The 15657-nt window shown below is 41.2% G+C and overlaps 1 protein-coding gene across 4 annotated transcripts in view; it reads right to left on the bottom strand.

Moving 5' to 3' along the window:
• Nucleotides 1–652: 652 nt before the first annotated feature.
• The window catches only part of clip1a (CAP-GLY domain containing linker protein 1a), a 35729-nt gene continuing 20724 nt past the window's right edge, over nucleotides 653–15657 (bottom strand). For 3 of the 4 annotated variants that reach the window (XM_083644788.1, XM_083644790.1, XM_083644789.1), the window contains 15 exons: nucleotides 15504–15561; nucleotides 15270–15353; nucleotides 14494–14650; nucleotides 14186–14351; nucleotides 13608–13823; nucleotides 9620–12061; nucleotides 7716–7853; nucleotides 6781–6887; nucleotides 6434–6554; nucleotides 6232–6284; nucleotides 5521–5638; nucleotides 4436–4586; nucleotides 4248–4300; nucleotides 2604–2731; nucleotides 653–1701 (listed from right to left, as the gene is read on the bottom strand). In XM_083644788.1, the coding sequence (XP_083500914.1) occupies nucleotides 1473–1701; nucleotides 2604–2731; nucleotides 4248–4300; nucleotides 4436–4586; nucleotides 5521–5638; nucleotides 6232–6284; nucleotides 6434–6554; nucleotides 6781–6887; nucleotides 7716–7853; nucleotides 9620–12061; nucleotides 13608–13823; nucleotides 14186–14351; nucleotides 14494–14650; nucleotides 15270–15353; nucleotides 15504–15561 (4221 nt within the window). In that variant the 3' untranslated portion in view covers nucleotides 653–1472. The remainder of the gene's footprint in view (nucleotides 1702–2603; nucleotides 2732–4247; nucleotides 4301–4435; nucleotides 4587–5520; nucleotides 5639–6231; nucleotides 6285–6433; nucleotides 6555–6780; nucleotides 6888–7715; nucleotides 7854–9619; nucleotides 12062–13607; nucleotides 13824–14185; nucleotides 14352–14493; nucleotides 14651–15269; nucleotides 15354–15503; nucleotides 15562–15657) is intronic. The other variant, XM_083644791.1, reaches the window with a different exon arrangement.

The raw sequence follows: 15657 nt of genomic DNA, 5'->3' as shown, positions 1-15657 counted from the left end.
GTATTTACAACTGTTCAATAAAGACTGGTGGTTAAATTACACATTTTCTAAATGATGGCTGGGTGAAAGGATGAAATGAGTGGATGAATATTCTGGATGCACGACATTCATTAACTTAAAGGAACACTCCGCCCATTTTCAACCAGCTTTGTATCATTAGAATAGAACATCAGTAGTATATCAGAAAACTGTAAACGGTTTTGAAGTCTGTCATTTAATTTGAGTTATTGAGTGTTAAAGTGTGGACCAGTGACATCACTGGTCCACACTAACTCACATTAATAACTCATTAACTCAAATCAATTCTCAATAACTGTCAAACTAGATGAATGATGAATAGTTTGACAGTTATTGAGAGTTGATTTGAGTTAATGAGTTATTAATGTTAGTGTGGACCAGTGATGTCACTGGTCCACACTTTAACACTCAATAACTGTCACATTAAATGACAGACTTCAAAACCGTTTAGTTTTATGATATGCTACTGATGTTCTAATGATACAAAGCTGGTTGAAAATGGGCGGAGTGTTCCTTTAACTTGTGTGAAAAATAATTTTGAATGTATGTAATGTAAAGTAGGCTCCCTTTTTGAGGACATGGAACACACAAAAACATGATTCTAAATTTATGCATAAACTTCATTTATTTTATACAGATATTCAAAATGGTACAGAAATGCTGAAGTATATAATTTATTTTTTCTTCTTACAGAGGTGATCTTTGCAAAGGAAGGGCATTTAACTGGAGCCGAGGACTTGGGTGTGAAGTGCTTTAGGTTTAACTGCTTTCTTCTTTTCATTCTTCCATCATGAAGCCTAACAAAAGCTCCTATTAAAGCCAAATAGTTCTTGGGTTTTGCTGTTCCAACTCCCATCAAGAAAAGAAACTAGAAAAACTCTGTCTCATGTCTCGACAAAATCATCATCACACATACTGACAAACCTTTAAAGAGGACATAGTATTTCCAGGTGTAAAAAAATAAACTATAGCTCACCAATTTTTGCGCAAAAACCGACATTTCTTTCCATCAAGTAATTTACAGTTTCAAATAAACACCTTTTATTAGCTTTGTAACCCCGACAAGGTGTGCAAACAATGTCGGGGTATTGATAAGTTAATCGATCGGAAGGAGAGCGTTCGCTCTCTCTCCCGGGATCATACCTACACCATCTCCTCTCACACAAACCCAAGACAACAAAGCAAACTTTTTTTTTTTCTTTCTCCCAAAGTCATTTACGATTTCAAACACAAACTTTTAGTTACTATGTGTATGGACTTTAGATCTTATACATGAAGTCGTACATTTTTGGGGAGTGACTTTGAGGAAACCGTTCCCCCATATAAGAGCGCTTAAGGGCTAGCATGGACAATGAAGACAAGACGCACACGTATCAACCGAAACCCCATAAGAACCGCATAACCCAACAATGTGCAAATATATTGATTGTGCCAACAACGGTGGAGGAAAGGCTTCAGAAGGTCTGGTCGTCGTTACAGGAATCGGCCAAGTGGCCGAAGACCTCACAGGTGTAGCAGTAGGGCCGCTCATCGTCCTTGCTGCCATGGTAGGCGGTGTGCGGTGGAGAGTCCGGCATCTGCATCTGCGTGGGACAGTCCTCGGTGTCGTGGAGGTCGAAGCAGTCACAGATGTCGCAGAACAGCCTGGGCGGGGGCTTCTTCTTCACGGGTTCCTTGTCAAAACTGAAAAACAAACATGATCTCGGTCATAAGGATGGAGAGGCTCAGATCCCTGAGAAACAACTCACTTCATAAGTTTCTAACTATTTGGGAGCCATTTCTGGCCTACCTCAACGAGGTTGGAGGCGGTGGGTGACTTGCCCAGTTGGATGGGACCCCACGCACAACATTCCTTACAAGCACATGAGCACCCTACTGTATATGGACGGTATCACCACATTATTGTCGATATGTTTTTTTGTTTGTTTATTTTTTTCTTTCCTTGTTGGTTTGTTTTGTTTGTATTTTGTTAAAATTGAAATTGGAAAAAAAACTAAGAAGGTTTAGGGTGTGAAGTGCTGTCAATTAAAATTATTTTCTACCCACTGATCAAGCCTGGTGCCGACCAATCAACCACTCTCCAGTCCGCCACAAACTCTTTACTCAACCCTGAGGAGTAGGATTGGGGCGATTTTCGGAAATATCGTGATATTATCACGGTTTTGAGAAGTTGCTTTCAAAGGCTGCAATACGGACTACTTTTTTTGTTAAGAATTTACCCTATGTTTTCGGTTTTGTTGTTTCATTTTTTGCTTATTTGATGTTTTGTCAAAATAAATACTCACTCTTATTTACATCATTATTTTAAAACCTGCGATCTTGACACGCGTTCATGTGAGCAGTCTGTGCTGAGATACACTCCAAATCAAGACCAACATGAACCTGACCAACAATCAAATGACATTTCCAACTACCGTACATGCCTTTATTTAATAGTTCTGGACTGTTTGATTTTTGCATTTGTGAAAGCAAACCCGGACCTATTAAAACATTCTCAAATTAGGTCTGAACCAAAGAAGCGGACTATCAGGTGTGAAACCGCCCTCAGAGGAAGTGTGATGCTGTCTGTGGGACTCTAAACTCACCCGTCATAGTTATCCAGCTCACTCGCATTATTCCCATTGAGAGCAGCCAATGACACTTTCTCCAGTTTTGCGTTGAGTTCCGTGTTCTTCTTCTGGAGATCAATGATGACCGAATTAAGGAACTCAATCTGCAAACCAGACGTAACACATTTAGTATCAGCAAATTCAATGATGTAGATACAGGCTGTCCAATAATTTATGTGCCATGGTTTTACATTTGGAAATTACCCTTAACCGTGTGACAAGGACTACAGAAAACCACCACCACGAACTTCAAAGGCAAAATTAAGCATCACCAGTGTGAGTAGTCAACCAAAGAGAAATCACAGCTAGGAATGAGTCACTAAATTGCCCACTTACGATGAGCACCTTTTTCTACAAGTTAAGTCTATCCTAACAGATGAATCAATGATAAACGTCATATATTTAAAACAATTTTCAATGTTGAAAAGCTTATCGAGCTCTAAAAGGTCTGCAGCGATCAAGCTTGATTCCTCTTTGGGAGACAGCTAGTAGTTTTGACACCAAATGCAATGAGCAAGAGCCACACGGACATACGAATCTACATGCACAAGTGAAGCTGATGAAAAAACATGAACAAACCGCTGCCTGATTGTGGAGTAGCATTGCCAACATCAGAGACAGCGAAGAGGAGAGGAATACGGATTTGAGGAAAAGTTGGAGGAGAGGGAAGACAAAATTGAGATTCAAATTAGAAGGACTTGCCTACTGCCAGACAACATACCCGAGCAATCAGACAAAGAATGTGTGGCCTGCAAAAACCCTTCCCATGGTGAAAATCTTGACATCTTAATTTTTTGACATGTCCATAAATTTGAAACTCTCCCCTATATATAACCATGATGTACTACGAAGATGAAAGTAACCAAATCACTCAAAATACCTGCAAAACTCGTTTTCTACCTACTTTGGCTCATTACCAACAGTATGTAGCAGCGGCATGTGAAGGGTTTCTGCAGGCCACCACACATATACAAGTTGAACATTTTTTAGAACAAGGCAAAGAGAAGCTGAGGCGTTACAGGGCTTCCAGCCCAGAATCCCAAATGCACATTGCACAATTTATACGTTTTATGAATTGGGCTTCTTCTGTACGACTTCCTCTTTTGCGCATTTGTGCTTCTGTTCTGAAAGCCCCATCAGAGAAGTCACTGAAGGATCTGAGATATGCTAGTATTCCACTGTGGGAGAAATGCTTGTAGACAGAGTCAAAATTAATGTAGACTCATTTTACTCATGTAAAACAATATACTGTAACAGCTATGCTTTTTTTTTTGTTTTTTTACAGTTCAACAGTGACTTTAAAATGTAATTTGGCAGTACTTGGCAGACATCAGAAACAGTTGTTGTTACTAAATGTCGAGCGCATAAATACAAACAGCATAACATTCAGTAAAAGACTTTCCATACCACTGACAGAAATAGGAATATTAATGATATTGTGTTAATATTGACCAGAAAACTATCAGCCAGCAGTGGGAAACATCTTTTTTCTGAATTTCCACATTGCAAAAAAAGAAAAGAAAAGAAAACACTCAGACTTCATCATCGACGGTGGCCAGGATGTTTGTTCTTACTATTGGGATAATTCTGGTTTAAAGAGCAAAGACATGTACAGTATACCTGTCCCTCTGCAGTCTCCTTATCCTCTCTCAATTGGTCCAGAACCGCATCACCTGGGGGGAGGGTAGAATAAGAATATTAATATAATAAATTAATATTTGTTCTAGTAGCACAGCGAGACAGACACCCTCGATTTCTTTATTAGGCCACCCAGAGCTATTAATTGTAGGGTTGAAGCCAGGCGTCACCTGAGGTTTTGTTGGTGGCGTCGGGTCCTGCAGCCAGGTCCTTCTCCAGGCTCTGTACACGCTCTTGGAGATGAGTCTTGTCCTTCTCCAAGACCTGGATTGTACCCTGCAGCATCTTAACCGTGACAATTTCCCCATGCAACACAGCCAGCTGTGGAGGGAAGAAAAGCCACACCGTTCATTGCTGGAATTCTTTTCGATTTTCAATTAAAAAACATGGTTATTAATTTAAAGTCCCTGGAACCCAAAATCCACAAAAACGTTCTATGTTATTTAGGGCCTTATGTTAGTAATTGTGTGCCTCAGAAATTATTATACATTACTTTCAACCCAAAGCCTTAAAATCGACACTTTTCTACAAGATTCTACAAGGTACTTCCTCATTGAAGAGAGCAGTGCGCGAGGTGCTAAAATGCAGGAGCTTATGACGTCATAAGCTTTATATAACCTTTGTACACGCGCGCAACTCGCCCTTCTCCTTTTGTCCATTCTTTGTCCCCTCAGCGCTCGCTCAGTGTCTGTCTGTCCCCCTCTGTGTGCTGTGTGTCCTCTCTCTCTCTCTCTCTCTGGACTAGTGAGAGCAGGCAGCATAGCGCTCGACACACAGCACACAGAGTGGGAGAGAGACTGAAGCGCTGTGCACTCGAAGCGGCAGAGCAGAGATCTCTTCCTCTCAGTACGCTATGCGCGGAGCAACGCGCGAACACACCCCCCCCATCTCTCTTTCCTTCTCTCCCTCTCTCTCCGAGAGAGAGGTCTCCTCCGAGAGAGAGAGAGAGAGAGAGAAATTTCCCTGCTGCAGACGGGACACGCCACACAGTCCGCGGGAGAAAATACACTCTAAAAACGAATTGATTCTCATGACTTTTGACATGACTGTCAAACCTAAATTTATATACTTTGCGACGTTCATCATCGTTCAAATTTGGCTGGTGGCTTATTAACATAGGGTCCTGTGATGTGATGAACTCAAAATGCTAAATAATAAAGAAATATTTCTGGTTTCCAGGGACTTTAACATTAAATTTAAAAAAGCAGCAAAAAGACACATATACTGAAGTCTTATTCAGGCATTCGCTTCTCACCTCACTCTTCAGGTTCTCCAGTTCCTGGTCCTTCTTTGAGATGAAGGCACTGTTTTTATGGACAGACTGTTGGAGGGTGGCCTTCTCCTTGCCCAACTCCTTCTTCAAGGTGCTCTCACTATCAAATACAAAGCACTTGAGTCATTGGCAGAAGTATACAATCACATCACCTAAAACAAGAGCTTCCAGGATGATGATAAAAATAAATAAATAATAAGATCAAAATAATTGACTAAAATGGTTCTCAGTGGATTTCCAACCTTTGGAACTAAACATTTTAACTTGAACACTGATATTTGCTGAAAGGGTATTGATAGCAAAACAAAAAATGCAAACAGAACCTGATGTCAATTCACCGCAATAAAAAGGTGTAAAAGTACCAGTCAGCGCAATGACATGACTAATAAATCAGCAGTATTGAATGATAACATCCATTACAATGAATGACATGATATAACATTTAATCGTGGAATACCTGAAGGCATTGTTTGGCAGGCTTCGAAGGAAAAAACAGCATTAACACACGATACACTTATTTATAACTAAATAAAACTTTATAACTGCATATTAGCAAGCGTCACACAGGTGAAAGCATTCATGGTTTACACAGGATTCTACTGTATAAGCTCTTTATTTGGACAACAGACTTACAACACCGATGGATCTGTAAAGTGAGAAATTGCATCACAAAATGAACGTACATCCCCTTACCTTTGCTTCAACTCTTCAAACTGTTTTTTGAGCTTGGAGTGCTCATCCTTGATCTGGTGGGGGGGGGGTGCAAATCAAACATGTTTGTCTACAGTAATTCAATAGTTAAATACAAAACTCTCTGATGCTTACGTATGTAGTAATTTCATGTTAGCATTTTTTATGAATGTTCTGAAGCAAACAGCCAGGTAAAGCGCTGTACCTTCACCAGACCGCTCTTGTCCTTGCGGTTGCCATCAAGCTGCTGACTCAGCTTGCCGTTCTCCTCCTGCAGGACTTGCAGGGATTGCGACTTCACAGACATGGCTTCTTTGAGCTCCTCACTGAACACACACAAATATTAACATCATCTGAGGAACAAAGGTGGCTCACAGAAAATACGCTTGTTGATGGCTTGGCAGAAGAAGTGAATGCATGTGAAACTAAAGTAAGAGCAATAAAACCTTGTTCCATGTCTCAACAGTTAAACCACTCAATGCTATACACTACTGTGCAAATTGTGACTCAGTTTTCAGTTTTACTTAAAGCCAAAATGAAGAATACACTCACATCTCCTGGCACAGACTCTTCCTCTTCTCAGCTTCTGAGCCAAGCTGCTTTTTGGATACATTCAAATCTTCTTGGTACTTTGTATTCTCTTTCTTCAGCGACTCCAGCTAAATCAAGGACAGCAGAAACACATTTTCAACTACAAGACACACATCTCAAAGATGTGGCTCCACCCCAAGTTGAGAGGAGGTAGGAAGGAGAGGATGGTAGCAACGGCAAGTATGAACGGACGGGGGAGAGTTTCAAGCAGAAGAGTTCAATTTCAAAAGAGGAAGGGTGGATGAGAAGAAGTAACAAAGAAAGGAAATTGTTTGCTAAATGAGTTGTGACACTTTGGGGCCTCTATGTATGGTTGGGAATCGCTGGGTTAAAGTATGTATACCTATACCTATTTTTAACGCATCAGAATGATGAGGTTGTTGCAATTATAGTGTTGATTACATGGTTTTGTCAATGTGATGGTAATTGTATTGAATTAAGACCCTTCATGTATTGCTGTGTTAATTGCATTGTTAAGTGCTCTGTGTTTGTGGGAGGGGCTAAGAGTATTTAGCCGGCTAGCACCCTTGTGTGTGAGTGAGCTCACTGCCTTGATCCAGCCAGGTAGAGAGACAGGACCCCTGGCCTGATAGCTAGGGCCCAAATGTGCATGGGTTTAGCCTAAGCTATGGGTTCCAGTTCAGTTTTGCTCTTTTCAATCTGGTAGTTATTCTTGAGTTATTTTGTCTTTTGTTTTCAACACCATTTTGTATTTTTTTATGCAACTGAACATGTAAAAATTCCTGGTCTCTCCACATTAAACAAACTATGGGGAACTTGAAGCCTATCTCAGCCTGTGGCTTCCTCTTCTCCTGCATCCTAACACACTGCAAAACCTTTCTTTCTCTTAAAAAAAAACTTCACTTGCTTACAATTCAGCCTGGCTCGTCTCTTACCCGAGTCTCCATCTCCTGCTTGGAGCTCTGGAGCTCCTCCAGCAAAGCCTGGACTTCATTCTTCTGCTGCAGCAGACTGACTTTCTCTTTTGTCAGTTGCTCTAGGGCCTCGGCGGTCTTGCCAGAAGCCCCTGCAGCCTGGATAGTACATGAGGAAGGATGTTTTGATATGAGAAATAATTTCAATTTAGGCTGTCTGAGAACAGGGATTGGTTGAGGTCAACATTTATTGTATCCAGATTAAGAGATTTGAAGCTCATTTGATGAAGCCAATTATAACACCCTTTTAACCCCAACCAATTGATACAAGATACTTTTAATTGAAGTGCATGTTTTCATAATGTGATTTTCTTTTATTGCATGCTTTGTATGTTAGCCATACTAGTTAGACTGAGGTAGGTAGACTGCATCACTATAGGATTAGTTAACCCAATGTCAGTTCATTGCCATTCTCAGTGCTCATTCCAATTCAGAATTAACAACCTAAATATTAATCCATACAAGGAAAATAACCAATACTTAAAAATAATTGAAAACCTGTGGCCTCAGAACGGATATTATGACTAGTATGCATTCAATTACGTAATTGAAAGGAAAACTGTTTTTAAGGATAATAGAGAGCCGCAGGAATGACGTATTTTTGTAGTCAGAACGCGGAAGTCCCGGACTTCCTGGTTCTTCACTGTTTCTGTCTATGGGATTTTTGAATGGGTTTTTGCCGCGATGCTTCAAATAAGGTCTCTGGGCAAGGCAAGCTTAATCAAACGTGAACCAGAGTTCAGTCGGATAATCTTCACACATGAGGACCACTTTCATGAGTTTTGTAGCGTAAATGCGAGCCCTAGAAGTAAAAAGCTCGAGCTAAGCTAATCCAGAACTACACACTGTCGCATAGGCTTCCAGGTCACATCAGCACTCAACCTGGACTGTTGTTGATGTGTGCACTGATTACCCCGGGCTGAACGGGCTGAACCAGGTGAGGGAAAGATATTTCCGCATTCGTCCTTTGAAGTGGTGACGTTATTGACGTATATATCCCCATCGACTCAACAGTGTAGTCTCATTTAGCCGTTTGCTAGCTAGCCGCCCTTTTAACGGCACGTAAAAGCTTCAAAACTCATAAAAGTGGTCCTCGTGTGTGAAGATGATATTACTAAACACTGGTTCGCGTTTGATTAAGCCAGCGTTGCCCAGAGAGATTATTAGAAGCATCGCGCCAAAAACCCATTCAAAACTCCCATAGGCGAAAACAGTGAAGAACCAGGAGAGCTAGCATTGATGATTTCCGGACTCGTTCCTGCGGTAGAATTTTCTCAAATCATCACTGAATCGATCGTGATAGAAAAACATCTGTACTCCTTTCTATAGCCCCTGTCAGCTGCTTTGTATTCTCTTTCCACTACGTTTAATTTATAAATTATCAGTCTAGTTGGGATTTTGCCAGGATTCAAGCCCAACTTTGGGCTAAATTATACCATAAGGCAGATTACTGGATCTATAGTTTCTAATGTGATGTTTTTATCTTTCATAGCATTAGAATCCATAATTTTGCTGAAATATGTTGAGAAACTCCCACGTCTAACACTTATTGGTAAGGCTGTGAAAATCAATTGAGGAATCAAATTAAATATGAAACATTAACACACAGACCTACATAATCATGTAACCCCTTAAGAATGGATCCTACAGTTAGATCGCGTTATAAGCCCACAGGAAAGAACATATTAAGGCTGGGAGCTAGAGGTAATACACAACAGTTAGTGAAATGGAAGATGAAAGTTACACATGAAAAAGTAAAAGTGTGAATAAAAGACAAAGCAGCAGGCATGCAGTTTGGATGCAACATAGCCCCAGCCAATCTAATGTGTGAGTGTTACTAGGTGCGATCGTTACTACGGGAATACCTCAAGCTGCTTAGAAAGAGCATTTTTGAGCTGGGACTCGAGCTGTGTGACTTGCTGGGTGGCTTCATCCCTCTCCACTTGCAGGGCATCCCTCTGAGCTTTTACGCTGGTAATGTTGGAGGACAATTCTTCCTTCACCATGGCAGAAGTCGATGCCTCCTCAATGGCAGTCTTGCACTGTTTTTCTATAAGGTCTTTATCGGTTTGTAGGGCCTTGGCATCAACCTCTAGTTGTTTCTGGGTAGCTTGCAACTTCTCCATCTCTCCGAGGAGCTTTGAACGTTCCCCAAGACTACTCTCTTGGCTACTGTGCAGAGAGGAAATGTCTTTCTCCAGCCTACTCTGTACAGCTAAAAGGTCTTCCTTCTCTGTGGCCAGGAGCATAATCTGTTTGCCCATCTCCTCCAGTTTAGATGAAAGCTGTTGTTTATCGTCTGCCAACTGATTGTTTTCTTGCTCTCTCTGCTTCAATTCTGTGCTCAAGTCCTCCGCGCCCACGGTAAAAGACTTATTTTGCTCATCGGCATTCTTAAGGCTAGTAGAAATCTCTGCATTTTCCTGTGTCAGTGTGAACAGCTTTTTCTGTAGATCTTCAATCTCTTTTGAGAGACCATCCTTAATTGAAGTGACTTTGTTCCGCTCAACAGTTTCAGCCTGAAGCTGGGTCTCAAGAAGCCTTTTGGCCTCTGATACTGATTCTGTCCGACACTTTAACTCCTGGATCTGCTGAAGCAGACCCTGGTTCTCTTTTTGCAAGGACAGATTATTTTTGTCAGCCTCAGTCTGCTGTGATTGCAGGAGCTGACGATCTTTGGTATGGTTATCAAGTTCTAAACGGACTTGCTCGAAATCCATTTTTAGTTTATTGTGCTCTTGAGAAAGTTCAGTTTTGCCCTTTTCAAGACTTTCAATGTCAGCATAATGTTTCTGCAGTTGCTTTTTTAAGTCTGCCTTGTCTCGTTTCAAAGAGGTCTTCTCGACTTCAACCTCATCTTTTTTCTGTTTGAACTCATCCACCATTGCTGTTAAATTGGACTTCTCCTGAATTATGTCAGCATTAGCTTTGGAGGAATAATCTAACTGGTCCTTCATTGAACGGATATCACTAGCTAGCTTATCTCGCTCATGAGAAAGAAGAGTTTTCTCAGATATTGCTTTTGTGTGCTTCTCTTCTATTTCTCCCTTCTCTTGTACCAAATGCTCATATTCCATCTTTTGTTGCTCTATTGCCAATTCTACAGTCATCTTCTCTTTCCGTACAGCATGTAGAGCCATCTCATTTTCAGCAGTCTGGAGGCGAAATGCTTGCTTCTCTTGCTCAAATGATGACAATACTTCTTGAACTTTCTCCTTGGATTGAGATAATTGTTCTGTTGCGACCTGAAGTTTCTCCTTAAATTCTTCACTTTCCGTCAGGAGTGCCTCCTTCTCAGCACAGACCTTTCTTTGGAAAGCAAGCAAGTCCTCCTTTTCTTGCATAAGGTGAAGCCTTTCAGAATCAGTAACCTGACTGCTCGTCTTGAACTCTTCCAGCATCTTGGCCAAGCTCGCCTTTGAGGCTTTAAGCTCTTCACAATCCCGTACAGAACTCTCAAGATCTTTCTTGTTGAGATTAAACTGATTCTGGAGCTCTACATTGGCCACCTCAAGGCTCTGTTTGTCCAAAATGGCAGCATTGATTTGAGTGGACATCTCAACCTTCTCTTTTGTAGTTGTTTCTGTGAGGGATTGCAGCTGGGTATTCTTCATTGTGAGATCTTCTTTTTCCAAGTTCAAGGACTTAAGTTTTGTCTGCAATTCATTATTCTTGGCATCAAGAGATTTGTTTGCATTTCTGGCAGCATCTCTCTCCAAAACTAGATTGTCCCTCTCAGATGTCAATTTGAACCTGCTTCCACTAAGCTCCTCCTCAAGTCTGTTCCTCTCTTTGCAGGCATTTTCATAATCCTCAAGAAGCTGCTTCTTCTTAGCCTCAAGCTGCTGGATGTCCTGCTGATTCTTCAAGAGCGTGTGATTCTTCTCTACATTTTCTCTTTCAAGCTCCTCAATTTTGGCTTGGTGTTCACCTTCAGCATGCTCCAGGTTTTTGTTTTCATTCTGCACTTCCCTAAGAAAATCTTTGAGCTTCTCCAATTCCTTGTTTAATGAATTTTTTTCTCCATCTAAATGCTTATTGTTTGTGAGTAGTTCCTCTTGACTTTTTGAAAGCTTGTCTCTTGTCATTAGCAGTTCTTCGTTCTTGAGTGAAAGCTCCCGGTGAGTAACCTCAAGGGCAGAGAGCTTGGTCTGTACATCTGAAAGTTGCTTCTCCAGTTGGCCTTTCTCAGCCTTAACATCTTCACTTTCTTTAGACGCGTGCTCCAGATCTAGTATCTGCTTTTCCAGATTTTTGGACAAACGTTCAACATCATGCTTGTTGGAGTCAAGCTCAGCAGAAAGACACTGGGGAAATAAAGTTGAAAGAAAAAAAGGGGAGGGGAATATATATATAGGGGGAAAACTAAGATGAATCAAAAAATAAACCAAGGAGATATGGACAAAAGTAATATGCAAATGGAGAGGTTAAGCTGCAGAAGCATTAAAAATGGCAAAAGATGACACCAAAGCTTACACCACCTTGATGTTCAAAATGTAAGGATGAACATTTTCACTTCAACACGCAAGTACGTTCTTAGCAAGTATATACTACAGTAATGCCAACAAATTCAGGATGTCATATCAAGGTATGGGAATGACAGCTGGCTACAACAGCTGGCATTATGTTATGACCAGTTATAGCCCCTTACACAGGGTTATGATTGTTGGGATCCATTATCACAAATGTTTTATCTGTGTGTTGATGTATAGTTTTGGATTTTGTTTTAAAAATTAGTGAAAGTGAATGGGGGGGGGGGGGGGGGGGGGTCACAAGAATTTCGGGAAAAGTATGAATGCCAATGTTAACTATGGATCCTTTGGATGGCTGATGTCAGAGGGTGGTTGTTAAGGAACATTTTTGGGGAAAAAGTGCTCCAAAGTGAAAATGTTCTACCGAAATTAAGTATCACTCAGAGAAAAAACAATGCTTACAGGATTACACACCTACTCAATGACATTTTAAAGTGAATTTAAATGAATGGCTGATAAACATGTTTGTTGAGTGGTCAATGAACTGTTACAATGATGACCTGATCCAAATGCCATTTATTTTGTTTATGTCCGTTTATCAGCCAGAGCATAATGTGTTAGGTGAATATAACAAAACTGGTTATTAGCCTTAATGTTAAGGGATGTGAGGAACTCTGATTCGGAGTAACTACTGATTGTTATTGGTTACATGGAGAGAAAAAACAATCATCTTATGTTTCTGTATTGTGCCTTGTCCCATTTCCAGTCTAGCCATGCTATTACTTGTCCCGAATTGCAAAGACACACAATTTAATATAAAAATCACGGCTACAGCAAATTGAATGTCCATTGTATTCTAACCATATCTAGCCACTAGCCAGACTTCTCTTCTGTGGTTCCTCGGTGGTGAAATGAGTTACCAAACTCCATTCAATCCACAGAGTCCCTCTCGATCTTTAAGAAAAGGCTAAAGACCCAACTCTTTAGTGAACACTTTCTCACCTGATGGACTGTGCAACAGGATTTTTTTAAATCTGCCTCCGCACACGTGGGTCGTGAGTCGTCTCATAGCACTGCCTTATCTGCCTCTATGCATTGCCTCGTAGCAGCGCTCATGTCCTGTTGGACCAGAACCTAGCTTTATGGCACTTACTCTGATTGTTTGTCTGAATAGAACCTTGCGTGTGTTGTATTCAAATCTCATGTGTACATCGCACTTTGGATAAAAGCCAAATGGTAAATTGTAAATTGTTTCAAGTGTTGTTGTGTCATTACTTTTTCATCAAGAACCTACAGTGGTAAAATTTGTAAGATACTAACACTACATTTAAAACATTGTGATTCAAAAGACCAGTGTCCAACTCTGTGGGTCGGTGCTCACCTGGACCTGTTCCTTGTATGGCTGCAGCTCAGACACCACCTTCTCCAGCTCCTGGGCTTTATCCCTGGAGGAGCCAAGCTCCTGCTTCAACTTGTCAGCCCGACCCTGCAGCTCCTCGAGCTCCTTCACATGCAGCTCAGAAGCCTGAGAGAGGGCCATCTCCTGTGAAGCCTTCAGCTCCTTCCCCAAGGTCTCACCTTGTTGCACATTCTTCTCCTGGACAACAGGAAATTAACAAGACAATAACACACAACAATAATCATCTACTTGTTTAGAGGTGGGCAGTGACTGAAGGATACATTTAATGCTAGAAATATTTTGATATTGAAATGCATGGAAAATACATGCATTCCAATGCGTAGTAAACCATTAGTTTTATATTCGACTGTCTTGACACTTACTGTATCGGACTAATCCCTTAGACGAATGATTCTCCTAAACACATTTATTTGTGCCCTACATTATGTCAAAGAGATCAATCACAAGTACGTTTCCATAACTGATAGAATGAACACATCAGCAATGTTTCCCAGCTGCATGCAAACAAACATGGGAAAAAGCAATAGTTGCTAACTTACCAAGTTAACAATCTTCTCCTGAAGGCCACTTGTTTGAGACTGATGTGCATCTCTTGTCTCTTTCAGCTCCTGGTCTTTGTGGGACAGTTCCTGTCGGAGCTGTTCATTTAAGTGTGCTCCCCTTTCCTTCTCTTCTGCCAGTTGATTTTGTAACTCCTCAAGCCTCCTGAATGTAGGACAGACAATATGTTTTTTTTTTTTTTTTACAAATGTGCCACTGCAGGCATGGAACTGATTCCAACCTTTGGATGCATGACAACAAATACAATCTTCGCAGGGGTACAAAGTAAAAAAATACATCATGTTACCTTTCTTTCTGTGTGAGGTCTTCATTCATTTTGGTCAGCTGTACTGAACTATCACCAGATGACTTCATCATGTCTGAAATATCACTCTCCAGCTTGCTCTTGGCCTTGGTAAGCTGCTCAAGCTTTTCATCTCCAGCCTTCATCTTCCTCTCTAGCCCTGAGTAAAGATGAGAATTTTGTTATGACCAAGTAAAGTCAAAGAAAAAAACATGCCAAAATGTTAAATATTATTTTGCTTTGTGATTGTAGTTATTATCACCACAATTACTTTTACACACATATTTATGATACTACAGCACTTAACCTTATGACAAACAAACAAATGTTACCCCCATTTTTCTCCCCAATTGTACTTGGCCAATTTACCCCTGCTGCACCGGTCACTGCTCCACCCCCTCTGCCGATGTGGGGAGAGCCGTAGACTAGCATCATGCTTCCTCCGACATATGCACAGTTGCCAGCCGCTTCTTTTCACCCAACAGCGGGGAGCTTCACCGGCACGATGTAGCACGTGGGACAATCACGCTATTCCTACCAGTTACCTTCCGCCACGACCAGGCGCTCTGAGCGACCAGAGGGGGCGCTAGCGCAGCGACGAGGACACACACCCTCAATCCGGCTTCCCACCCGCAGACACAGCCAATCGTGCCTATAGGTAACACGGGGCACGAACCTGCAACCTGTTGGTAGGCAGGGAATCTACCACTACACTACTCGGACGCCCCATGACAAACATTTAACATACAAATGTTTGCAGACAGTGCTGATGTTCTCACCTGCAACTTGACTTCTAAGAGACTCTGTTTCGGTATTAAGGGATGTGCACTGCTCTTCCTTCTTACCGAGCTTCTCCAGCATTTCTGCCAAGGGGAAAAAAAGTCAATTTTAAGATCTCAGAAGCCTCCATCAACAGAAAATGGTCAAAAGCATCACTGTGAACTAGGAGGGAATAATAACATCATCACAAGACTTAACAGTTGGCTGGCTGAACGAGTGCAGATTTCATTTACCTTGCATAGTTTGCGCTGATTTAGTCTGCTCCTCTGTGCTTTCAGACAACTTTTGTTTCTGTGATAAAAACACAAAAAACAAAACTGTAGTATCTCCTTTTTGTATGTTAGGGTCTTCTGTATCAGATACAATTTACAAGAGTGCACATCAAAA

This window comes from Poromitra crassiceps (genome assembly GCF_964638095.1).
Source record: "Poromitra crassiceps genome assembly, chromosome: 10".
NCBI classification, from domain to species: domain Eukaryota; kingdom Metazoa; phylum Chordata; class Actinopteri; order Beryciformes; family Melamphaidae; genus Poromitra; species Poromitra crassiceps.
The sequence above is the reverse complement of the archived record's forward strand: the minus strand, read 5'-3'. Positions and strand labels throughout refer to the sequence as shown.